The sequence below is a fragment of the Delphinapterus leucas genome, chromosome 20 (assembly GCF_059928025.1).
Source record: "Delphinapterus leucas isolate spDelLeu-1000000601 "Yukka" chromosome 20, BTC_Dleu_Yukka2, whole genome shotgun sequence".
Classification (NCBI taxonomy): domain Eukaryota; kingdom Metazoa; phylum Chordata; class Mammalia; order Artiodactyla; family Monodontidae; genus Delphinapterus; species Delphinapterus leucas.
In genome coordinates this window covers 33,746,590-33,770,479 of record NC_143148.1, presented here as the reverse complement: position 1 = coordinate 33,770,479, position 23,890 = coordinate 33,746,590, and the positions used below count along the sequence as shown (strand labels likewise).

At 55.1% G+C, this 23,890-nt stretch overlaps 2 protein-coding genes across 15 annotated transcripts in view; both read right to left on the bottom strand.

Moving 5' to 3' along the window:
* The window catches only part of ADGRG3 (adhesion G protein-coupled receptor G3), a 29,817-nt gene extending 20,280 nt beyond the window's left edge, over nucleotides 1-9,537 (bottom strand). For 3 of the 7 annotated variants that reach the window (XR_016390997.1, XM_089903150.1, XM_089903149.1), the window contains exons 1-2: nucleotides 6,535-6,663; nucleotides 2,831-2,993 (exon numbers count right to left, since the gene is read on the bottom strand). Coding sequence is in view for 6 of the 7 variants with exons in the window: in XM_089903150.1 (XP_089759276.1) it covers nucleotides 2,831-2,993; nucleotides 6,535-6,586 (215 nt within the window). In the remaining variant the exon portion in view is untranslated. The other 4 variants (XM_030761657.2, XM_089903151.1, XM_022555856.3 and 1 more) reach the window with 4 other exon arrangements.
* Nucleotides 9,538-9,685: 148 nt separating this feature from the next.
* Nucleotides 9,686-23,890, bottom strand: part of ADGRG1 (adhesion G protein-coupled receptor G1) — a 40,446-nt gene continuing 26,241 nt past the window's right edge. For 5 of the 8 annotated variants that reach the window (XM_089903142.1, XM_089903141.1, XM_089903144.1 and 2 more), the window contains 13 exons: nucleotides 23,543-23,637; nucleotides 22,630-23,052; nucleotides 20,941-21,073; nucleotides 20,201-20,348; nucleotides 19,432-19,563; nucleotides 18,965-19,081; nucleotides 18,696-18,741; nucleotides 18,334-18,437; nucleotides 17,433-17,551; nucleotides 15,282-15,550; nucleotides 14,081-14,189; nucleotides 12,804-13,072; nucleotides 9,686-9,969 (listed from right to left, as the gene is read on the bottom strand). In XM_089903142.1, coding sequence (XP_089759268.1) covers nucleotides 9,797-9,969; nucleotides 12,804-13,072; nucleotides 14,081-14,189; nucleotides 15,282-15,550; nucleotides 17,433-17,551; nucleotides 18,334-18,437; nucleotides 18,696-18,741; nucleotides 18,965-19,081; nucleotides 19,432-19,563; nucleotides 20,201-20,348; nucleotides 20,941-21,073; nucleotides 22,630-23,052; nucleotides 23,543-23,603 — 2,103 coding nt within the window. In that variant the 5' untranslated portion in view covers nucleotides 23,604-23,637 and the 3' untranslated portion in view covers nucleotides 9,686-9,796. Of the gene's footprint in view, nucleotides 11,367-12,803; nucleotides 13,073-14,080; nucleotides 14,190-15,281; nucleotides 15,551-17,432; nucleotides 17,552-18,333; nucleotides 18,438-18,695; nucleotides 18,742-18,964; nucleotides 19,082-19,431; nucleotides 19,564-20,200; nucleotides 20,349-20,940; nucleotides 21,074-22,450; nucleotides 22,551-22,629; nucleotides 23,053-23,542; nucleotides 23,638-23,890 lie in introns of those variants that run through there. The other 3 variants (XM_030761661.2, XM_089903147.1, XM_089903146.1) reach the window with 3 other exon arrangements.

Below are 23,890 nucleotides of genomic sequence, written 5' to 3'. Positions count from 1 at the left end.
TAACCAGAATATATAAATAACCCCTAAAGATCACTCAGAAAAATTCAAACAACCCCATAAAAGAAGCCAAAGACTTAAAAGGCCATTTCACAAAGAGGATATCAGAATGTCTAATAAATATATGAAAGATTAAGTTAAACTTAATCAGGCAAATATAATTAAAATCACCATATGATACAGTACAAACTTGCCAGAATGGCTAAAATGAAAAAGCAGACAATACCAAGTGTTGACAAGGATGTGAAGCAACTAGAACTATCATACACTGATTGTGGGAGTGAAATTTGGTTCAAGAACTTTGGAAAACTGTTAGGCAGTTTCTATTAAAGCTAATCACATGCCTGCCCTATGACCCACCAATTTCACTCCTAGGAATATACCTTACAGAAATACATACATTCACCAAAATACACGAACAAAAATATTTACAGCAACACTCTTTGTATAAGCCAGAAACTGGAGACCACCCAAATGTTACTATCCATCAATATAGTAGAATGGATAAATGATGTATGTGATATATCTATAGCTATCTATATCCATCCATATCTGTCTATCTATCTATCTAAAGAAATATACCAAAATGAAAATAATGATTATCTCTGGATAGTAAGAAGGGGAATTTTCCACTTTCCTTCTTATAGCTACTTTCTAAATATTTTATGAAGAATAAAATTACTGGACTTCCCTGGTGGCACACTGGTTAAGAAGCTGCCTGCCAATGCAGGAGACACGGGTTGGACCCCTGGTCTGGGAAGATCCCACATGCCGTGGAGCAGCTAAGCCCATGCACCACAACTACTGAGCCTGCGCTCTAGAGCCTGAGAGCCACAACTACTGAGCCCTCGTGCCATAACTACTGAAGCCCACACACCTAGAGCCTGTGCTCCGCAACAAGAGAAGCCACTGCAATGAGAAGCCCGCACACCACAACGAAGAGTAGCCCCCGCTCACTGCAACTAGAGAAAGCCCACAAGCAGCAACAAAGACCCAATGCAGCCAAAAATAAATAAATAAAATAGTTTTATTAAAAAAATAAATAAAATTACTTTTATAATCAGAAAGAGTCATTAAAATAAAGAACACTCAAATTTATTGAGTTCCTATTATTTGCTAATAACTTTTCCATGCATAATCTCCTTTAATCTCAACAACCACCCCAGGAGGAAGGTATAGGAGAGAGATCAAGAATAAAGGCTTTGCAACAGTAATGAAATGACAATGCTGGTAAGATAATGATAACAGCTAACGTGTCTGAATTATGTATTTAATCTTTGCAGTAATTCTACAAGTCAGGTGTTATTTCAGCCCCATTTTACAGATGAGGAAACTGAAAGTTAACCTGTCCAAAGTCCAATTCCACTTTTGAGCACTGCCAGTCTGACCCTAGTCTGTATTACTGTACACCTCCCCTACTGCCCTCCAGACCTAGGTTCATGTTTGATTTTGCTACCTACCTGTTGTGTAACGTGGGCAAGTTATTTAACCTATGGGAGCCTTAGTTTTCTTATCTGAAAAAAGGGTTGATAACAGGACCTACCTCACAGGGTTGTAAAGGTAAAGGAGATAACTTGGTAAAGTGATAGAGTTGGGAACCAAGTCCACATCTTCTGATGTCAGAGCTCCTACTTTCCCCAAGGTGTTTAAGCCCTCCATAAGGCAGCACAAAGAGGAGCCTCCTGAACAGCTGCTTGGAGACCCGAAGCTCCCGGAGCAGCTGCAGGTACTCATGGCTGCCTTTTCAGGCCACTGAAGTGATGGCACTCAATCAGATTGTTGTGCTAACACCAAGTCTGAGAACATAAACTTTTCACTCATTTTCTCCAACAAATATATACTGAGTGCATACAAGCCTGTCCTGAGTATCCCAGAAGAGGGTGGGTAACTCTGATTGGAAGGGAGAGGAGGGGTGAAAGGCAAAGATCTTTTGAAGGTGACTCTTGGAGATGCTGTATTCCAAACCCCTTCCTCTCCCTTAATCCAGTATCTCTTGGTCTCTTGGTCTTATCAGTCTCTTGATCGCACTGATTCTACATCATTCAATGTCTCTGACCCGTCCCTCCTATCCAGGTACACAGTGCCAATTGGTGGTGGTGCTGGTGGTTGTTCAGCCCTCACTCTTACCCAGACCACCACAGTTGCATCCTACCTGCTCACGTCTCTTGTCACATCACCACCCTCATATACTCCCTGAAGCCTGAGCCATCTTTCTAAAAATGCAAAGTTGACTATGCTCTTCCTGTATTTAAAATATATCATTGCCCTGCCCCCTCCCGCAGTGGTATAGTTTACACAACCCTTCACACTTTGGTCCCTGCTTAGATTTCCAGTCCAACCCCCCCACCCAACCTCCCCATTGTTGCCTCCATCCCCAGCACTTTACTCTTTCACAGTTCAAAGCACTGTAGTTCTCCCTGTATCCCCTAACACTGCTTGAGTCCAATGGGAAATCTCCTATGCAGCCTTCAAAACCCGTACATGGGTGGCCTCATCTGTGAAGCCTTAGCAGATTTCCCTCCTTTGAGCTAACCTGGTGCCTTGTCTACCCTCTGTATGATCACACTCTAGAATCACCATCATTTGGGGCCATGTCTCTCCCTCCACAACTCCCAATGACAGGGACAGGGGCTAATTTCACCTCTGCATCCCCTAGATCATAGGGTCTTGGTGGTCAGGGGGAATGTGGGTGTCAAACAAGGTGGAAAGGTGAGATGAGAGCAGCATTTTCTGGGTCCAAAAGGGCTGATAGCTCCATCCCTTCTTAACAGCCTCCCTACTCCACCCCTGCCAGAGCCCCCAGATTCCTTCTCCATCTCAGAGGGGCCTTTACCTCTGCAAGTTTCCCAGATTGCAGGATTCATTCCCTGACTGTGCACATGCTGAGAAGCACTTAGCAGTGTCCTCAAGGCCGAAGTCGTCAAATCGGTTTGCATTGATGAGTCCTTTGCAGGGTTGTCTTGACTCCTCATGCATGGTTGTGGAATTCTTCTGATCTAAGAGAGGGATGCAAAGTGTGAATGGGCTGCATGGGGAGGCAGTGGGTAGGGGAGCTCAGGCTCCAGAGTCTGGTGGTGTGGACTACAACCCCAGCTCCATCCATCTACGCTAACTGTGTGAACCTGAGCTGGGCTCATACCCATCTCACTCTTTATATACTTGCATACTATTTCAGTATACGGGTGTTGTTATGCTTTTTCAATTGGTCCCCTGTTGGTGAACACTTAGGGTGTTTTTGTTTTGTTTCGTTTACTATTTTGAATAACGCTACTTACATCTTTGTCAGCTTATGTTAAGAATTCATAGAAAACATTCCTATCCTTGGAATTTCTGTATCAAAATGTATGAACTGGGCTTCCCTGGTGGCACAGTGGTTGACAGTCCGCCTGCCGATGCAGGGGACACGGGTTCGTGCCCCGGTCCGGGAAGATCCCACATGCCGCGGAACGGCTGGGCCCGTGAGCCATGGCCGCTTAGCCTGCGCGTCCGGAGCCTGTGCTCCGCAACGGGAGAGGCCACAACAGTGAGAGGCCCGCGTACAGCAAAAAAAAAAAAAAAAATGTATGAACTTCTAAAAATTGCTAAGTATTATCGAATTTCCTTCTTAAAAAGGCTACACTCGCACCAAAAGTGGGCAAGAGTGACTATTTACCCACATGTTCACAGTCCTAGACTTTACCAAACTTTCAAATCTTTGCCAGTTTGAGGGGTAAAATTGAATTTCATTTTAATTTAAGAAGGAGTTTGAGCATCTATTTGTATGTCTTTTTCCATGAACTGCTTTAGTGTACCCTTTATGGGAGCAGTGGGGCTGGGTCTTGACAATCTGCACCTTTACGTTTCTGACTGGTCCACCAGGAACTGTGGGTGAAATGGGCAGGGAGACATTTACTTTTCATTTTTTCACACCCTTCTCCAGCGTTTGATTTTTTAAAAAAAATTATGCACAATATTAGTTTCACATTAAATGAAACTAGTTAAATTTTAAGACAAAAATAAAATACATGGTAAAGATAATGGCAGACCAAAGTTAGGGTAAACGTAGGTAAAAAAATAACATTTTCAAGTGGATCTTATAATTAGCCCTATATGTGACAATGTTTTAAGTAGCTTGTAAAGGAACTTCAGTTTTCTGTTAGACTGTAAAGATATTCATAACATGTTGTTTAATGGGAAAAATCACACGATGGATGAGCATGTGTATAATAACATCCATGTTTGCTTTTTAAACAAAGGAGGAAGACAGAAAGAAGAGGGAAGGAAGGAGAAAGAGAAAAAGAGAAAAAGAGGGAAGAAGAGCAGAGAGGGGGAGGAAACTGTCAGCTCCAGGGAAGGCACCATCCTCTTTGTAATCCCAGCCCTCTGTATGCCTGAGGGGTCACACATGGGTGCTGGGTGCAGGGGGCAACTCGGTGGGTGTTAACAGAGCCTCCCTCCTGGCCTGCCATGAAATTTCACAAGGGCCGTTGGGCTTGTGAAGCTCTTGGCAAGTACCTGGTGCAGAGAAGATTATGAAACTTCGTTTTTGCAAGACGTTAGAAGAAGCATTTAGCCAAGACAGGGAGAGCCTGAACCAGGCCTGTGTGCGAGAGGCCCTCCAGACCCACCCTACTCTTCTCCATCCCGCTCTGCCCCAGAGGTTGGCCTCCAAGGACCACCTCAATCTGGGTTCATATCGGGGGGGGGGGTGAGGAGGTCAGAGGTCAGCGCAGTACTCGCCCCTCCCTAAGGCTCCCCACCAGTGGCCTTCTTCCCTCTCCCAACAGCCACAGCTTCTTGTCCCTTGTGCCAGCCCTGACATGTCCTTGGTAAAGTATCCCTTTATTAAAGAGTGTGTCTGCTTCCCTCTGGGCCCCCACCATGCCCCGGACTCTTTTGAAGCATCCCATCACTCTGCTAGACTGTGAGTCCCTTGAGGGCAGGGACCACATGGTATATAAGCACAGCGCCTGACACTGAGTAGAGGGTTCCACCAGCGCTTCTGGAATGAATGAATGAAAGAGAAAATGAACACATGGCAACTGCCCCAAAATGTCCACAAAAGAAGGAGCCTCGGGCTTCCCTAGTGGCGCAGTGGTTGAGAATCCGCCTGCCAGTGCAGGGGACATGGGTTCGAGCCCTGGCCTGGGAAGATCCCACGTGCCGCAGAGCAGCTAAGCCCGTGCACCACAACTACTGAGCCTGCGCTCTAGAGCCTGCGAGCCACAACTACTGAGCCCACGTGCCACAATTACTGAAACCTGCGCACCTAGAGCCGGTGCTCCGCAACGAGAAGCCACCGCAAAGAAGAGCAGCCTGCTCACCACAACTAAAGAAAAGCCCACGCTCAGCAACAAAGACCCAATGCAGCCAAAAATTAATTAATTAATTAATTTTTTTTTTAAAAAAAGGAGCCTTCCCTCTAGACATAAACCTCTCAGGGCTCCTCACACTGTTTAAACAGCTGAACCAGAGAACCCATCACCATAGGGTAAACTCCATCACTCGGGGGAGCCTTCAAGGCCCGACCAGAAAATTACATCTTTCGTGAGGCGCCCAGGGTCCTTATGAGATCGAGCAAGAGCCACTAGTGGTTATGAAGTTAATTAATCCATCAGGTCTTGCCGCCATCCCGCAGGGACGGCCCGGCCATTTTTCACACTTTTTGGAGCCACAGACTAAACTTTGCTTTTCCCTGAATCTCCCAACATTTGACGAGACGAGGGTTTTTTTAAGCCCGAAAAAGAGGTCGGTCTGTACGCACAAAGCCGTGTGACCGCATGCTGGACACACACAGGGGTGGGGGACAGGCACGCAGGCCATTCACTGAACCAAGAGCGAAACAGCAGGAGCAGGCAAGGCTCGGAGATGGGTGCACAGGGAGGGCGCAGCTTCCTCTGCGCGAGGGCATCCCTGCAGATGGCACAGAGCGCCAGGGAGAGCTGGCCAGGTGGGCCAGGGGTGGGGCCGGCTTTCTTGGGAGCGGAACGGCAAGGGCCAGGCCTGGCGCCCTCGAGCTGCCTCTGGAGAACCACCGCCTGGCTGTGGGCAAGGCTGAGAGCGAAGGGTCAGGGAGGGCCTTGTTCTCGGCTTGGGTGACTGAGGACCAGGGGACCGCTGAGGAGACAAGGAGGGGAGCCGGCGTGACGGGGAAGGGGGGTGGGCAGGGTGCGGGGAGGGCCATGCAGGCCCGGCCTGGCCTCAGCCTCGAGGGTCCCAGCCGCCTTCCCCTGGAGCTCAGAGGCCAGCTGGAGAAGAATTTGTCCTGGGCCCACCCGTGTCCCAGAGCCAGGCCTGTCGGGGAGCCGCAGCCTGAGGGACGAAGTGTGGGCGCACCCCCGATGCTCTCCCATCTCCAGGGCGCTGTGGGAAAGCAAAGGGGACCTGAGACCAGCGCTGACCAAAGTTTATCGGGAGAGCAGGACTGACCCCGACGACAGAGGAGGTGCTGCGGCCGTCAGCTGGGCTCCTCGGAGGACCTGCTCCAGACACGCCCTCCGTGTCCCGGCCCTGGGTCTCCCAGGCTTGGCCGGAGGGCGTAAGGAGCTGGCTGCTCACCTGAGGCCAGGTGCAGGAGGAGCAGGACTCCCAGGGCCCCGCGGGTCACCATCCCTGGCCAGCCTGGTCCACGCCGGCCGGAGCCCCGCAGCTGCACGTCCCGCAACTCCCAGGCTCTGCCGAGCCGGCCCCAACCCGCGCCGTGGCCACAGCGTTGCCGCTTCCTGTGGCCCCGCCCACGCCCTTCCTGCTCCATGGCACCATCGGTTGGGTTGTGAAAGGTGAGTGTGTGCAACCGGGCAGTGTTCCTAGTCTCACCCCGCCCCATGACCACCTGCAGAGTGGGCCCGACTCGGCAGGAGCTGCGGAACCCACCCAGGGATGCTGCTCCCAAGGCCTCATCGGGATGGGTGCTGCAGGGCTGGGGTTCAGCGGCCACAGAGGCCTCTGCACCCAAGCAGGCCCCTGGGGAGTGACGGCGAGCCCAGGCTTTGGAGTCAGGAACCCTTACCTCAGATCCTCCTTTCACAAGCTGGGGGCCTCTCTGAGCCTCAGTTTCCTCCTCTGTAAAGCGCATATAGCTGTGCGGCTGCCCCCCAGGGCTGTGTTGGGGTTTGAGGAGACCGGTGGGCGCAGGGCCTGGCTATAGGGATGCGGATGAAGATGTGGAGTGTTCGCACTCCCTCATTCATGCCTGTGATTTGAACAAGGCCAGGCTCAAGCCCACGCCTGCTGGGGTCCTGGAAGGAGAGGAGGAGTCTGGCCTGGAGGCCCCGCCCCCCCTCCCACCCAGCAGACTGAATAACAGGAGGGGCAGGATGGCAGGGGACAGGAGCGTGGGCCCTGGGGGTTGGTCGGGCCTGGGCTGACATCTGTCCTGGCCACTTCCTGGCGGCCCGTTTGCGTGAGCCGACCTCTGCTAAGGAGGCAAGTTTCTCAGGAGGCATGGGGAGAACTCATGAGATGATGCCTGTGGAATTGCTCAGTCAGTGAGCGTGGCCATTATTATCACTATCATGATTATCAGTACTGTGAAATTAGCATCACCATCACCAGCGGGTCAATGGTGGCCCAGACGGGAAGTGGGGCAGCAAACACATATGGGGTGCAGTATGTAGGCAGGGGAAGGGCTGACCACCGAGGCCCCCACTGTGGTGGCCCCAAGGAAGCCATGTGGATGAGGCCAGGGCCCTTGGCCGGCTACTTCGAGGTCAGAAGGTGAAGGGCGCTCTGCCAAGGAAGTACATCATCACCGGCATCCGCTCTCAGGGCCACACCGTCAGAGCTGGCCCTTCTCCACCCTGGGGTCTAATGGGGACCCGCCCAGCCCTGACTGGCCTCTATTTCCCCTTCCTCCCACACAGTGTCCGGACAGGACTCAGTTTCCTGCTAGGCCCTCTGGGCCTGGGGAGGGTCAGGGCCACTCCTGGGGCCTGGGCGGCAGGTGGGAATCTGACATGGGCCCCAGGCACTTCCTCTGCAGGGAAGGCTGGGAGGGTGAATGCCCCTCCTCCCACCCAGCCGCATGTCCCGGCAAGGGGAGAGGGTGGACGGCTTTGTGAACTGTGACCTGCTAGGCCCACCACTGGAGACCCACCCGGCCCCTGGGCCCTCCAGAGGGGCTCATGGATGCCTGTTTGTAATGAAGAGGCTGGAGACCTGCAGACCAGGACCCAGATCGTGTGCAGCACACTTGGGAAGACAGAACTGGGGACTGGCAAAGTGGCAAGGGAGGGTCCGGCAGAGCTGGAGGGAGGGCCACCTCTCCTGGGCCCCACGGGGGCTGGGGACTGGCCTGGGGCCACTTGGAGCCCTGGGACCGCTAAATTCCAGGAGAAACCTTCCCCTTCTGCCACTTCCCACTCCCAGCTTGTCCATACAGCTCCAGGTGGGCACCTGTCTCCAGGTGCAAGGCCTCCGGTACTCTGGCCAGGCCTGGCCAGCACTCACACCCTGGCCACTCCAATCCATTCCCCACTCCAAAGGGGAAACAAACCTGGCCACGTCCTGGTGGGAAGAGTGGTCCTATTGTCCAAAGTCCCACAGCCCAGAGAAGCGCATGATATGAACCATCAGTGTCAAGGAGCACCACGGAGCTGTCAGGTGGCCCGTGCAGAGCGGGTCACGAGAGGATGGGACCCGACCCAGCCCCCCAGCCCCACTACCTGAGCTGCCCTCGGAAACAGAAACTAGGTGTCAAGAGAGTGCTTTGAAGTGGGAGAATTTGAGGGGAGTCCCACCTGCCCAGGGGAGGGGGCTGGGTCCCTTCCTTCCCTGAAGATGGGGTAGGTATCCCCTCAGGTCTAGGCAAGTGATGGGGGTCCAAGAGACCCGAGAGAGGTCTCTGAGAGCGGAGCTGGCTCTGATCCCACCCAGCTGCTCAACCGGGACACTGTGGGGAAGGTTTGTCCTCTGTCCTCAGGGCTTGGGGCACAAGAGGAGCCCACCACCTGGAGAAGGTGGAGGCAGAGGCCAATGGAAGCAGCAGGAGGAGGGGTTGGGAGAGAGGCAGGGGGCAGGGGGCTCCCATGTGCCGAAGTCCCTGCAGGTCCCCAAAGATCCCACATTCACGCTCATCACACCACTGCCAGCCCACTCCTAGCCACCAAGGCACTTCACACCCCTCCCGTCCAACTCCAGAGAGTTGCCTCTTTCCCCAGCCTGCGCTCCCCCCAGAGCAGCCAGGAGAGGAGGGAGGAGACTGCAGGGGCGGAAGGCTCAGGTGTGGGCCTGGGCTGGACCTGTGCTGGACCTTTAGACCTGGACACAGAGAGCCGTGATCGAACAAGACTGCTCCCATAACTGAAGGGGGACAGAAACTTATTTGACCTGCCTCACCTGTGTCACAGGATGGAGAGGGGGAAATTTGCCGGGACAAGTTTGAAGGCAGCGATGGCAGAAAAGTCCAGTCGTTTCATTCTTGCAGCCCATCCACTTCACACCGGGCAATAAACCGGTTACACAGGTCCCGCGACCAGCCAAGGGCTGAATTCAGCCCTCAGACGTGATTTCTTTGACCAGAGAATATTTTGGATTAGCCAAGTTTTTTTTAAATCAGGGGATTTTACACCAGCACAATCTGGATTTCTTATCTGTCATAAAAGGCAGGCAGTCTGGCTACACAGGCCTTAATCCGTCCGAGGTGGCGACCGGCTGCAGCGGAGCAGCAGCTGCATTCTCTGTGTGGGGCTCGTAACCTTCAGTTCACCACAGACCACGCGCAGCTCCCCCAGCACTGACACCCAGTTGCCATTCCTCGCCCCGCCTTTGCCCTGACAACGTTTCCAGCAGATGTCTTTCACACATGGCCCTCTTCTCTTGTTCATGTTTCCCGATTGGCCCCCAGGTGTTTTTTATCATTGATTCTTAAGAGAAGCACAGGAAAAAGCTCAGAAGGAAATTCTTGCCGCGGTTGGTTAGGCGATAACAGCTGATTTTTATTTTTTCTATGTACTCTTCTACAGCTTCCAAATTCTCTACGATGAACACGGACTTCTTTTTAATATGAAAAGACAAATGAACTGGTAATTACAAAGAAAATCCTCCCCATCTTTAAGGCTGAGAGCCAGATCAAATGCTGCCTCCTACAGGAGGCCTTCCTGGAGTCCCAGCCAGGAATGAGGGCTCCCCCAACCCTGTGCCTGTACCTCTAAGAGTTCTTGTCTCATGCATGCCTCCCACATTAGACTGAGAGCTCGCAGGGGAAGCGACCAGGTCTGGCCACCTGTGTCCAACAGAATTAACCGTGATGGGCTGCGAGGTGTGCTCAAGATCATCTGCAGGGGTTCTACGGAGCATGTCAGGCTCTACAAGCATCACCGGGGAGGCGTGTCTCAGTCTTTGGAATGCTGGGGTGGAAACAAATTTGGACTGCTACGTTCCACAGTTCTTGCCACAAGAGGGCTTCGGGAGAGGCTGCGGGCCCCTGTGAGGTGTCGGCTTGGCAGTGGTGAGCTAGGGTGATGCAGCTGTGGAGAGGGCCAGATGGGAAGATGGGCCTAGCCCAGCCCAGAACGTTTATACTAAGCCAAGTCAGGGGCAGGCAAACGCCCATGCAGTAGATAAAGGTTTACAGTAGGCACCAGGTAGCTCTTGGGAACCACTACCCAAAATCCAGCATTGGAATCGGGGACTCTGGGCTGTGAGTGGAGGCCTAAGGAGGTCCGAGGAGAGGGAGGACCAGGAAGGGGAGAGGGAGGGCTGGGGAGGCTGACAAAGGGTGATGGCCCTGGGCTCAGAGGGCCAGCATAACGACAGCCCGGCTCCCTCCCTGGGCTGTCATTATGCTCCAGGGAGGGAATGCTCCTCCTCCAGGGGTCTGGCTCAAAGCTCTGCCCCAACTCGTTTCCCCTGCGGGCCATCCTTAGATTAAAATGACAGGGGCTACAGAGTGCTCTCATGGTGATCACCAGAGACAGAACAGCTATGGCACATTCCTGTCCTGGGCTGGGGCACAGGGCCAAGGATGCCACCAGCCTCCAAGGTCCAAGGCCTGCAGATTCCAGCCGTGAGGGCCAGTCCAGTGGTGGTGCATTAAGACCAGCCTTGAGCCCCCTGAGCTGGACCCAAGAGGCAAGTAGCCCCCCGGCCAATTCAGAAGGCCCAGCTTGGGAATCTGGCTGCCATGGCAACAGCCCCATCCTTCCGAGGTCCTTGGGCCTTCTCAAGTCTCTGGCTGGCTTGGCCTGGTTGCAGGGGCCGCGAGCAGCAGTGAAGAGAGACCGCAACTCTGCTTCCTCACATCGGCGGGGGGCTGGCGGCCTAGATGCGGCTGGACGAGGTGCTGCCCGAGCTGATAGGGAGCCTGGTACTGTCCGAGCTGCTCTTCAGAGGGGAGGGCCCACCCCGGGCCTGCAGGCGCATGGACCAGTACCAGAGGAAGATGAGGAAGCCTGTGGGGGGCACAGGGCTCAGAGGCTGGGGGCAGCCCCAGCCCAACCTCGCTCCCTTCCATTGACCCAGATCTGCCCCTGTCCTCCTCCCTACACAGGTTCCCCACACCGATGTGATCCCCGGAGCACCTACTATGCGCCAGGCACTGGGCAATGCCCTGTACATCATCTCACTTTATTCTCTCCAGGTTCCTTGAGATCAGACCTCATCATTACTATTCTGTTTTACAAATGAGGAGACGGAGGCCCATGAAGATAAGGGGCTTGGCTGAGCCAGGAGTCAAGCAGCAGTGGTCAGTCTCCAGAGCCCACCTGCTAAAGTACCATGTGACATGCTCCTCCCCAAATCGTAATACTGTGATTTATTAATAGCTCAGCAAATGTGTGAGTTTATGGGCATCGTTTACAATCCCTACAGAGTCCCCCTCACTTCACAGATGAGAAAACAAAGACTCACCTCCCTCACACACCACTCCCATTGCATGGGGACCCCAGGCAATGGGGAGGACTTGGGCAGGAAAACAGGGAAGGCAAGGCCTCCTCCCTACCCAGCATGGCCAAAAACAAAGGTAGGTGTGTGTGTATATGTGTGTGTGTGTGAGATGTTGGGGGGCGGGGGTAGAGGGGTGCAGGTAGAGCAGGAAGGGACCCTGATGGCATCAAGCCAGGCCCTCATGATCCAGCCCCTCTGCTCCCCTCCCCTCCCCCCGCTCCCCTGCCTCACTATTCCTTAGCCGTGCTCCTCACTATTCTTCCAACACATAACCTAGTTCTAGCCTCAGGACCTTTGCTCATGTTTCTCCCTCTGCCTGGAGCACTCCACCCCTAGACCAGGTCTCCTCAGCCTGTAACGTGCGCTGCATCCCCTGGGCGTCTGTTACAAGGAGGATTCTGACTCGGCAGGTCTGGGGTGGGCCAGAGTCTGTGTTTGTAACAAGCTCCTGACAATGCTGATGCTGCTGGTCTGAGAAACACACTTGGAGTAACGGGCTCTTGATCTCTCCATGGCTGAATCCTTCTGTTGTCTTCAAATGTCTCCTATACAGAGAGGCTTCCCTCCCCCAAGTGTCCCCCACCCAAGCTCAGACTGTCCATCACATTGCCCACTATTACTTCCCTCCTCTCCTAGATGCCTTTTGATGTCTGCGACCTTGCTTGTCACATTTGGCCTTCCCAGTAGAGATGAGCTCTGTGGAAGCAAAAGGCCCTTGCCCGACCAGTTCACAACTGCAGCACTAGGGCTTAACACAGGGCCTGTGCACTATAAGTACTCAACAAAGACTTGTCAACTATGGCCTGGATGCACCCATTTTACGAATGGGAAGGCTGAGGTCCAAAGAAGGCCCTTCAGGTCATCTGGGTCATCCCTTCCCTGGTCTGTTCTCTATGTATGGGCACCCTGCCTGGGCCAGGGGGTGGGGTTTTCTCCATGCCTACCTTGGAAGGAGGTGATGATGCTGAAAAAGTAGAGGACCACAAGCTGGAAGGTGCCAGAAGCAAAGGAGAAGAAGACCAAGGCCCAGGGCAGGCCGAGGACCAGACTGAGACCCAGCAGGGTCAGCACGTGGGGCCACTTCTGGGCGTGTGGGCGCAGCCTCACGATCTGCACCACCATCGTGCCCAGCATGGCCACGTTGAACAGAAACACCAGGCTGAAGAGGCCCAGGTTGGTGACGTGGCTGACCAAGGAGTCCCGGATCCAGCACCTATGGGCAAGGGCACGAAGGCTCATTGCAAGGCCGGGCTGGCACGGTGCTTCCTGGGCCCTGGGCAAGCGCCACAGTGAGCCCGAGTACAGGGCAGCTGCTTTAAACACCACTGACTCCAGGGCCAAAAAGCCGCTCTCCTTTCAATTCTCCTTTATTCCTTCTCTGTAGTCAAGAGAAAGACTTAATTTGGTCCTAAAACGTTTTTAACACTTCTAACACTTGCTAGTCTCCCTCTTCAAAAAAAGCCAGACTTTAGGCTCGCTGCTTTCATCAAGAATTTAGTACCAGGGTTTCCTTATTCCTGTGTTTGCTTTCATGACTACTCACTGTTTATGACAAGTAATGCTTATTTCCCATTTATAGTTGATATGATTTTTTTAAAAATACATTTAACAAGCCAGATGATTTAAAGAAAAATATTAAACAAATAATAATACAGATGGCACAAAGTGAGGCAAAATCAACTGAAATTTTCCAAACATTGAAGGAATGGAAAGGGTTCCTTCCTAGCCTAGGGCTCAGGAGCCCTGGATTCTAGTCTGGTTCAGGGGGACACACAGGCCAGGCCACCAGCAGCCTGGGTGAATTAGGTGAGTGGAGGAGGACTGGATTTCAGCCCCACTCGTCCCGCAGCTGGGTGCCTTGGAGCAGCGTGGTGTGGATTCCTGCCTTCTCTGGGCCTCGGCCTTTCCATTTTTCCATGGGAAGAAGACAGAAGGGTGCAGCAAAGGAACATGCTGGAGGCTCAGCTGCTCCAACCCATACTCCCACTCGCAAGTGGGGAAACTGAGGCCCAGAGAGGGGCTAGGACCTGTGCAAGGTCATCTGGCAAGTGACTGGCAGATCCAGGCCCGTTCTCACCCTCCCTGAGAAAAGGGTCACCCCAATACCTCCAGCAGCTTGGCACCCAGGAGTCTCCTGGTCAGCGTGACCTGGGCCCAGGCTACTCTCTGACCTCTGCACCATGAGGCCCACCTTCCTGCCCCCACTGCACAAGCCACTCACATGGAAGGGTAGATGACACTCTCTGGGGTCCTGTGCACAGCTAGGATGATGGGGCCGTAGTTGTTCACATCCACCAGTGCCACCAACGTCACCAGGAAGATGGGAAAGCCTGCAGGCAACAAAGCATAGAGCTCCATCTCCCACCCTCTGAGGCCTGCCCTCCCCTTCCCTCTGGTGAGACCTGTGGTCCCAGAGCTCACCCAGCCCCATCTGGGGCAGGTCCCCCAAGCTCGGACCCACCCTTCTCCTTTCCAGTTCTGGTTTCTCATAAAGGGAGCCCATCTCCCCTGACCTTACCCCTGCACCCTCAGCATCCCGGGGCCCCCTAGGGGAAAGGGCCTGCAGTTCCCTGCTGAGGGGCTGGCTGTCACAAGGAGAGACTGGAGGAGCAGACAGGACATTGGTGGGGTGGAGGACAGTTCAACAGGGGACATCTAGAGTTATACCCCGAGGGGATGTCTGCCCTGGGCCTCGACCTTGTCCATGAGGTGGAGACTGAGAGCTCCCTGGAAGGGTTGTCCATCACCAAACACCTGGTTTTTGACAAAGAACCAACTCTGAAGGAATTTCATGTAAATCAATGAAATGAACCAAGAAAGGGCCGAATGAGAAACACGGGAGGAGCAGCAAGTTGGGGTCGGGGACATGTGGAGGTTGGTGGTTGGTGGGCCTGTGCAATGTTCAAGGACTCGTGGTGTGTGCCCCTGGGCCTCCAGGTCTGACAAAAGAGAGGTCTGAGCCACAGGTGAACTGGGTTGCTGTTGGCCAAGAACAAATACCAGCGCCACGGGGAACCTGTTACCTGAGGTTCATGTGGATCCACAGGCAGGGCCACCATGAGCCTGGGTGAATCAGGTGAGGACTGAATTACGGCCCCACTCATCCACAACTGGGTGCCTTTGAGCAGTGCACAACCTGCACATCCATACACGGTGGCTCCGTCTGCAAAGCCCACTTGTAAAAGAGTGACTGATGTAGAGAATATGTTAGCGTTTCTTGGGGACAGGGCTCATCACCTCATCTTCCTAAAGAGGACCTTGACCTAGCCAAGGTAAACAACCCCTGAGGATGGGTGAGTGAAGGAAGCAGTGAGGGAATGGTCAGAGGGGTAGATGGAGAAGTGGAACCAAGTGCCCATGTTTTGCCAGAAACCAAGAGGAAAAGGCACTGGGGGGCCCACCAACCCCCTCCACCAACTCACCCCAGCCCACGATGCCCAGCTTGAGCAGGTAGCCTGGCACATAGGTGCCGAAGACCTCGACCACGAGTCGGTAGAGGTTGTAGCCCTCGAGGCCCATCCAGGAGAGGCAGGCGAGCAGGGAGAAGTGCAGAAAGATGGCGCTGGCGCGGCAGGTAGCCTCGGAGCCTGCCAGGGCCACCGGCTCGCTGAGCAGGAAGCTCACATCCAGCAGGAAGACGGCCAGCAGCAGGTTCATGTGCACCTTGACGGTGTAATCCCTAGACTTCCTCCTGCACAGGGGAGGGTGGAGGTAGGGCAGGCAGGGTCACTCTGGTGGCCAGTGTGCGAAGGCAGGGAGGTGGGAGGTGGGAGGTGGGAGGTGGGAGGTGGGAGGTGGGAGGTGGGAGGTGGGAGGTGGGAGGTGGGAGGTGGGAGGTATGCCCGCCCACCCCTCCTCCTCCAGGTAGCCTTCCCAGGCTACACGCGCGCGCACACACACACACACACACGGCCTCCCGTGGCCACAGCTAGGCTCTGTCCCCGTGCACCTTCCATGTGTCCAACACCCACAGGCTCAGGCACCGTGTGTGCATCTAACGGCAGATTTAACCAAGCACAGCGAGGAAGACAAATCAGCCACTACAATCAACCAGATGCTCCCAAAGTCAGAAGGGAAAGACTGGATTTTTTGCTGTTTTGGAGAATCCATGCCACCCATGTTCTGTGTCTGCCTGTCTGTCTGCACTGCTGTGCATCTGTGAGCACACGCTGTGTGGCCTGTGTCCTTGAGTTTGCAAGTCTGTGTGTGCACGTCCTGCTCCCATCCCAAGATACAGTGTGGTGCAGGGCACTGTCAGCCTTCCTGTCCCCAGCCTTCCTGTCTGCCTGGCACCATCCACTGCCTGCTCCAGAGAGTGCAGAAGAACACCGACCATCCTGGATCCCCATGCCCGCCCTACCCCTAACTTGAGGCACCACCTTAGGCTGGCCCCATCCCCTCACCCTCAGCGTACTCATCTGTGAAGTGGGAGGACGGCCCCCCTCGCAGGGTTGGGGTGAGGGTTACACTGATACAAAGCATCCAGCTTTGTATCACCCTCGGTCCCTAAGGGTTCCTGTCCCTTTGTCCTGGGGAACTTTTGTGATCAATGGGCAGGTGCTGGGAAGGGCTTGTGCCCTCACCCCCAGCTCTCCACTCAGCCTGCCAGCCGTCCCTCCTCATCGCCTGCTCCAGCCCCACCACGTGTGCAGCTGTGGCCACGCCTTCACACGGCTCTACCCTCCCCGGTCCCCACAAGAACAGTGAGCACACTCCAAGAGTCTTCATTCTACAGCAGAACTAAGGATGTCTCCCTTCCACCCAGACGGGTCCAGGGCCCAACTACAGGTGGACCTCAGTTTAGGCCAAGCCCAGCACTGCCAATCCAGACCCCACACACAGCCGGTCTGAGGGTGGGTGGAGGCGTTCTTCACTCCACCGAAGGCGGCCCCTTCTCTCAGCAGGCACCCAAACGACTGGGGTGACACACGCCTCCATGGAGCCAGGGGATCTGGCCTCAAAACAGACACTAGGGAACAGAGGCTGAAGGCTCTACCTGTCCACAGCGGCCACTGCCAGGCAGCTCCGCTAACCCGGGCCTTGTGGGCCTGGAGCCAGCCTGCTTGGGTTCAAGCCTGCTTCTACCACTTCCCCGCTGTGTGACCTCAGTCAAGTCACTTACTCTCTCCGAGCACTCTTCCATAGGCCCCTTGCGAGGATGAACCAAGTTCACGCGTGTGAAGCACTTAGAACAGTGTGCGACATGTGGGCCGCTTGATGTAAGTGTCCACCATTATCATTACCATCACCGTCATATTATCATGTGTCCCCAGCGGTAGCACATCTGGTTATTCAAAGACAGGAATCTAGATTCTTATGTCAACTCTCCCAATTTTAAATGTTGGCAGTTAATGTAAACCGGAAATGCTATGTTACCCAAACACCACAGATCTGAGCAGGAAATGCCACCCCTGGGGGTCAGCTGGCTGCACCTCCCAGGGCTTCCACAACTATACACACGTTTCAGGGTCAGGCCACTCTCCAGGGTGGGTCTCCCTCAACGTGGGGTCCCAGCCCGGGGGCCCGGAATGGAGGTTCTCCCTGCCCCCTTCCCTCTTGCTCCCAGGTCCTACCTAGAGCAGAGGTAGGCAGCGATGGTGAGGACGCAGGCCACGGCGGAGATGACACAGCCCACATAGGAGAGGAGAGTCAGGTAGTGCTTGTGTATGGCGTCCACTTCCACAGAGGTAACCTGGGTCCACGAGGCAGGTCAGGGCTGGCCTCAGTGCCCCCAACTCGACACTGAGGGTTTGCCCAGATGGCGGTCTAACCCGTGGTCCCTGGACGGCCTTGGGCGTCTATGAACCACACCTGCCCCCCAAACTGAGCAGAGTGTGGTCCCATGAGTGCATTTTTCACCACATTCTCAAATGGAGATCCCTGTCCCACCAAGGTCAAGAGCCCTCCGCCAGAGAATCCCTTTTCTGTCCTGGCACTAATTATTTTTCTGTAGCATTCAAAACAGAAATAAGTTTCCTGTGAGGCAGTGAGCTCGCCATGCCCAGAGAGAGCTGGAAGACCACTCCGGTCCCTCAGATGCTAGGGTCCTGAGATTTGGGGAGAATGAGCCTAGTACACAAAGATTCTGAGATCTTGGGGGCACTGAAGTAAATCACAAGGGCCTCAGCATCCCCTTGAGGGCTCTTTAGAAACATACTCCTGGCCCCACCCCAGCCCTGTGGAATCAGAATCCTAGGTTAGGACCAGGAACCTGCATTTTTATCATGCACCAAATTTTGGGAATAAAGAACAAGGGCTTTAGAGACCAGCTCTTTTACTTACTACTAGCTGTGTGAACTTGAGTAAATTGCCTAACCTCTCTGAGCCTCAGTTTCCTTATCTATAAAATGGGACAACAACAGGAGTCACCTTGGGGCTTGTTGTGAGGAATGGATGACATATATGCGAGAAGTGGCGGTCACACAGCAAGAACCCGGCCTGTGTATGGGAGCAGGGAAGGAGGGGGCCACGCACCATCAGCACTGCAAAGTAGGTCAGGTGGTTGCAGAGGCAGGACGTCTGCGTCTCTCTCCTGATGGTCTCACAGCCCACATCGCTCCAGCTCCCTGGGCTGCTCACTGAGGAGGGGCCAGCATGGGGCTCTGAGATCAAGCCCAGCACCCCAGCACCCCACTATACCCCACAAATGCACGACTGCATCACTCTTCTGAGCCTTTGCTCCCCTCAGCAGATCCCTAGCCTGACATCACTCCCTCTTCAAAGCCCACCTTCCTCCAGGAAGTCCCCCTTGATTAACTCCATCTCCCCCACTTTCCAGGACCCCCTGGTACCTGCCTCCAGGTACCTGCCCAGCTCAGAGGCCCCTCCGCACTCACATGTCAGGTCTTCAACCCAGAATACACACTGTAGAGTCACATTCTTCTGTAGGGACAAGAAAGAAGGGGAGTGGGTCTCACGACAGTCTACTCCTTTCCAGCCAGGCTGAGGGAGTCAGTGCCAGGGCCCCACCCCTTTTGTACGTGACTGGCCGATGTCCTCAGCCAGTCAGTCATTTTGTTAAAGACAAGTGATTCAGAAGAGAGGGGGACAGGAGGACATGGAAAACGGGGACCCTTGTGTCCTTGGTTGCTCTGCTCACACTCACCGGCTGTGGCTGGTGCTGGAAGGTGAGCACCATGGGCTCCGAGAGGTTGGCTACTTTGGTGTTCTGCACGACGATACCCAAGACCTTCTCCCCCAAGACCTGGCTGGAATTCTTGTCCTAGGTATATGGGGTGGGGGAAGAGGGTAGGGAGGGGGCTCAGGACTGAGAAGAAAAGCTCAGAAGTTCCCCAGACCTTGTAGCCTGCTGTCTCTGCCCAGCACATTGCTCCCAGATTTTGAGTCTCCCTCTGGAAAAAAATTCTTGCAAGGGTAGTCATTTACACCATAGTGAGAATAACACTCTCCCAGGTCTAAATCTCCCAGGGAGATCTGCACGTTGCTATCCGATTTCTGACTTTACAAGGACTCTTGGAGGAAGGGGCTGGGCTCCATGCCTACCCTTCCACCTCTCCGTCAGACAGAAGCTGCTTTCCCCTGGGGGAGGGCCCGAGGACGACAGCCCCATACCTGGAACAGGGCTTGGCTGCTGAAGTCTACCAGGAGGAGTCTCTTCTCAGCCTCCTGCCTCTGGCCCTTGGTCTTCTGGAAGAGCTCGCGGGGCAGCAGCACCGAGTACTCCAGGATCTCGCTCTGCTCCCCCTGCAGACCAGAGTCCCACTGGGGCTCAGCCAGAGGTGGACCTCCAGATCCCCCCACATCCCCTCAGCACATGCCTTCCTGGACGCTGCCATCTCTAAGCCCACCTCCTTCAGGAAGCCAGGCCTGACTCACAACAGCCCTTCTCACCCCTCCTTTCCCTGGCACCAGCGCTGGCTGGGGTGCCTTGTTGTTAGAGCCCAGGGCCCCAGGGGCAAATGGGCCTGGGAGAATCACATGGTATTCTGGTGTCTGGGCTTCAGACACTGACCCTGCCTATGGCTCCCTGGTGTGCTGGGGGATAAGGAAGGCAGGGTGTGTAGCCCTCTGCCCCCAACTAGGCCCACCAAGGGCAGGCTCACAAGAGGGCTCCAGGCACAGGCATTTTGGTGTTGGTTGTCTGTCCACAAGGATGTGCCACAGGAGCCCCCTGTGCAGGGTCCAGGTCCCTCCCCACCTCTGTCCCCACCACTGTATCAGGAAGGGTCCTCAGTTCCACCAGGTAGCCACTGACTGAGGTAGTCTTTGGGCCTGAGGCCTTCCTCATCAACACACATCTGGCTCCCGGAGGCCCAGAGGAGGGGAGTGCTCGCGGCCTCCACATCTGCTTCCTGCCCTGGCCACTATCCTGACCCCTGACCTCCCGCTGGGAGTGGATGCGCAGGTCCTGGAGGCTGGCTGTGGGCTGGAGCTTCCACACCGTGGCGTTGACCAGATCTTCCTCAAAGGACACCGTGTCCCCTGTGAAGCTCACAGAGGTCAGCTTCGACTCCAGGCTCTGCAGCTGCCTGGCAGTGGGGAGAGAGGGTGGGTGACTGCTGGGTGTGAGGGGCGGATCCAGGCGGGGGCAAGTAGGCAGGGAGACAGAGGGAGAGGAGAGATTCAGGCAGATACACAGGAAAGAATGTGGGGCAGACAGAATGACCTGCGGGGGTGGCAGGGAGTTAGCCAGAGCGTCAGAGCAAACAGGAAAGGAGGTGGGTGGGGACCTATCCTCGGACTCGGCCACCAGGTTGTGGGCCCAGTTCTGCCTGGACCGACCCACAATGTGCAACAGAGCAGCCCTACCCATCTCTGGGCCTCAGTCTGCTGAGCTGTAAAATGGGTCAATCCTTTTCACTTTATTGGTGGAGAGGAGGGCTTGGGTGTGGCTGACCTGGGCTGGTGGGTGTGACATTTGTTTTTAATGACTCAGGCAGGGGGCATGGCCTCCAGGGCTGTATCTCAATTCCTCCCGGAGAAGATGGAAAGATGAGAACATTCCAGCCCCAGGGGAGGTTTCCATACAGCCGCCTGCTCCAGGTCCCTGCCCTGCCCTGCCCTACCCGGGTCTGGGGGATGCCTCCTCCTTCCCCCTCACACACTGGGACCCACACTTACTGGTCCGTGGGGGTGAACGGGGGTCTCCTTGAGCTCTTCCGGGGATGCTTCAGAAACTGGCTGAGCCGCTGGAGGTCCCTTTTCAGCTCACATGTGTCCACCGAGGCGCTGTGGGAGGTCTTCAGGGGAGGAGCTGGGGGAGAAGGATGGACAGACCCATCAAAGGCTGTTGAATGAGGTGCCCGGCCACACTCATTACACTCTCAGTTAATCCTCCTGTGATTCTGAAAGCTTCTATCCCCATTTTATGGAGCAGGAAACTGAGGCTCCAAGAGGTGCAGTGGACTCCCCCAAGTCACTCAGAGCTGCAGCCAGCCAGACGGGGCTCTGTCCTGTGGAGGCCCCAGCAACTCCAGCCCCAGCAGGGTGGGCTGGGACACACCTACCCAGGCATGCTTCTGACTACACACAGGGAGCTGGGAGGGCCAGTTCCCCAGGGCCAGCCAGGCCCCCTTCAGGAGGAGCTGGGGGGTGGGGGGCTTGTGTGGTGGCTCCAGGCCCTCCACCCGGGTACCGTGCACCCAAGGGCTGCAGACTCAGGCACCTCCAAGGCTCAGACGGGACTCAGATGAGGTAGGCAGATGGGAGGAAGGACATGTGGGGAGGGGGCATGCCCTATGCCAGCAAGGAAGGCAGGCTCTGTGCTCCCATCTGAATTTACAAGGCAGAAAGCCTGATTTTTAGATCATTTGAAAACCCTGGCTCATGTTTTCTAAAAACTCTCTACAGACCAAATAAGGGCAGGCCAGATCTGCTCTTCAGGAAGTCAATTTGCAGCTATGCCTGACTTTGCCCTAAACCCTCCCAGGCTGGGGCAGAATCCCAGCCTGGGGGCAGGGAGCCCCATCTACCGCCCTGGCCCCTGTCTGCTGCCCTGGGCAGCACCTGGGCCCACTGCTGCCACCCCCCAGCATTTCCAAGGGCCCAGAGCTGCTAACATATTCAATGCCCTTTGGCCCCCGCCCCTGGCAGCCCCGCCCCAAACTGGAGCTGCCTGAAAGGCCCCAGAATCAGGGAAATCCTAGACCCTGAGTAGAGCCTCCACCTCCTTTGGGCCACCCCCTCCTCCCTGCCCCCACTCAGCACTGAATAGAAGGCAGCGGCCACACCACACCTGTCACACCCCAGCCAGACACACAGTCTGCACACCTCAGTGTCAGCCTCCGGCCTCGCTGCGTCCTGACCTCTGACCTCTTGCTCTCCCCCGCACCCCTGCCTCCATCCCCTCATGCCAGTCAGCTGCTGGGTTCAGATCCTGGCTCCCTCACTCACTAGCTGTGCAACTTTGTGCCTCAGTTTCTCCTCCGAGAAATGGGGGTAAACAACCCAGGTGATGCTGATGACGCGGAACTTTCCCTCCGCCTCCTGACCTCCAGTCCCATCTCTCCATTCTCTCTGCTCCCACCCTGTTCACTCCTCATCCTTTACCTGGCCTTCCCCGCAGCCGCTGGATGGCACTTCGCCCCTCCACCCTCACCCCTAACTTCCCACAAACCTCCCCAAAGCACACCTTGGATCACACTCTTCCACTCCTCGGACACCTTCCCTGGCTCCCCACTGCCTGTGGACAGAGCCCCTGCTCCGTGACCTGACATTCGGCCCCGTCTGCTTTAACCCCGCCGTGCATTTTGCCTTCCCCGCCTCCAGGCCTTCGGCCAAGCTGTTCCTTCTGCCTGGAAGTCGCCTTACTGTGGAAGGAGAAGATGAAGCCGGCTGCACTGGGCAGACTGGTGTTCTGGGGGTTCCACCAGGAGCTGACAGAGGTGGCGAACAGTGGGGCCCCCTCGGCCAGGCTCTCCTCCTGCTGCCGGAAGCACAGGAGGTCAGAGGCTTGGTTACTCAGCACGAAGTCGCTCTTGCCGTAGCGAAGATGCAATTTCCCAGCATGGCGGTTCCAGTAGAGGCAGAAGTGGTAGAGGCCCCTGGGATGAGGGAATGACCTAGGAGCCAGATGGGCTCCAGGGAAGGGCGCATGGACTGCGAGGGCCTCCTCAGTGTTCTTGATGGAGATGTGCAGCTCAGATGTCCGCTTATAATGGAGGCTGCTGTTCTGCGTCTGGTTCCGCTGGCCACAGAAGCGGAAGTCTTCCCGGGGGCCCCCGCCACGGGCACCTGAGGAAGCAGAGACTGCAGATGGGATTCTGGGCCCGGGGGCAGGCTCCGGGCCCAGAACACAGGAGCCCAGTGCCTAGGACCCACACACATTCCAAGGACCTATACCTCAAAGGGTCTCCAAAAATGTGAGTCTACCCTATTCAAAGATTATTGGCTTCAAAATATGAAAAGAACTCAAAATCAATAATAATTTCAAAGACAAAATAATATTTTAAATAGCAATAAAACATTTAACGAGGCCATGTCTGCCACAGACAGTTGTGCAGGCTGTGCACTGCACAAGGATGCACTGGCTGCAGAGGTGAGTAGGGCCAAAACCCAGTCCACGTTCCTTTCTCCAAGGTACCATCATCCACTTGCTAAGCTGTGTCCTCAGGCCTGTGCCTGCCCAAAGGGGTTAGTGGATGTGCTGGCAGCTGACCTAGACATCCTTAACATAAGGATGGCATTTTAACGTAAGTCCTAGGGTACCTCCAGGAAAGCCTACCTGGAACCAGGAGCAGGCCCAGCAGGAACGGCACTGTCTGCAGCAGCACTTGGGCAGCCATCTTCCTCCCCAAAGTCACCCTGAGAAGTCACCACCTGAAAGAGGACAGGAGTGTTGGCTTGAGGGCCTGGCCCACAGGGTGGCTGTGCCAGCCCTGAAGAGGGAGAAGCCAGGGTAGCGTGGATGTGGGATACGAGGTGGGGAGGCAAGTGTGGAAACAGTCCGTGGACCTCCCCAGAGCTGCCAGGAGCTGAGCATCAAGAGGCAGTGGCTAAAAGAAGACACACAAATGGCCAACAGGCACACGAAAAGATGCTCCACAGTGCTAATTATTAGAGAAATGCAGAT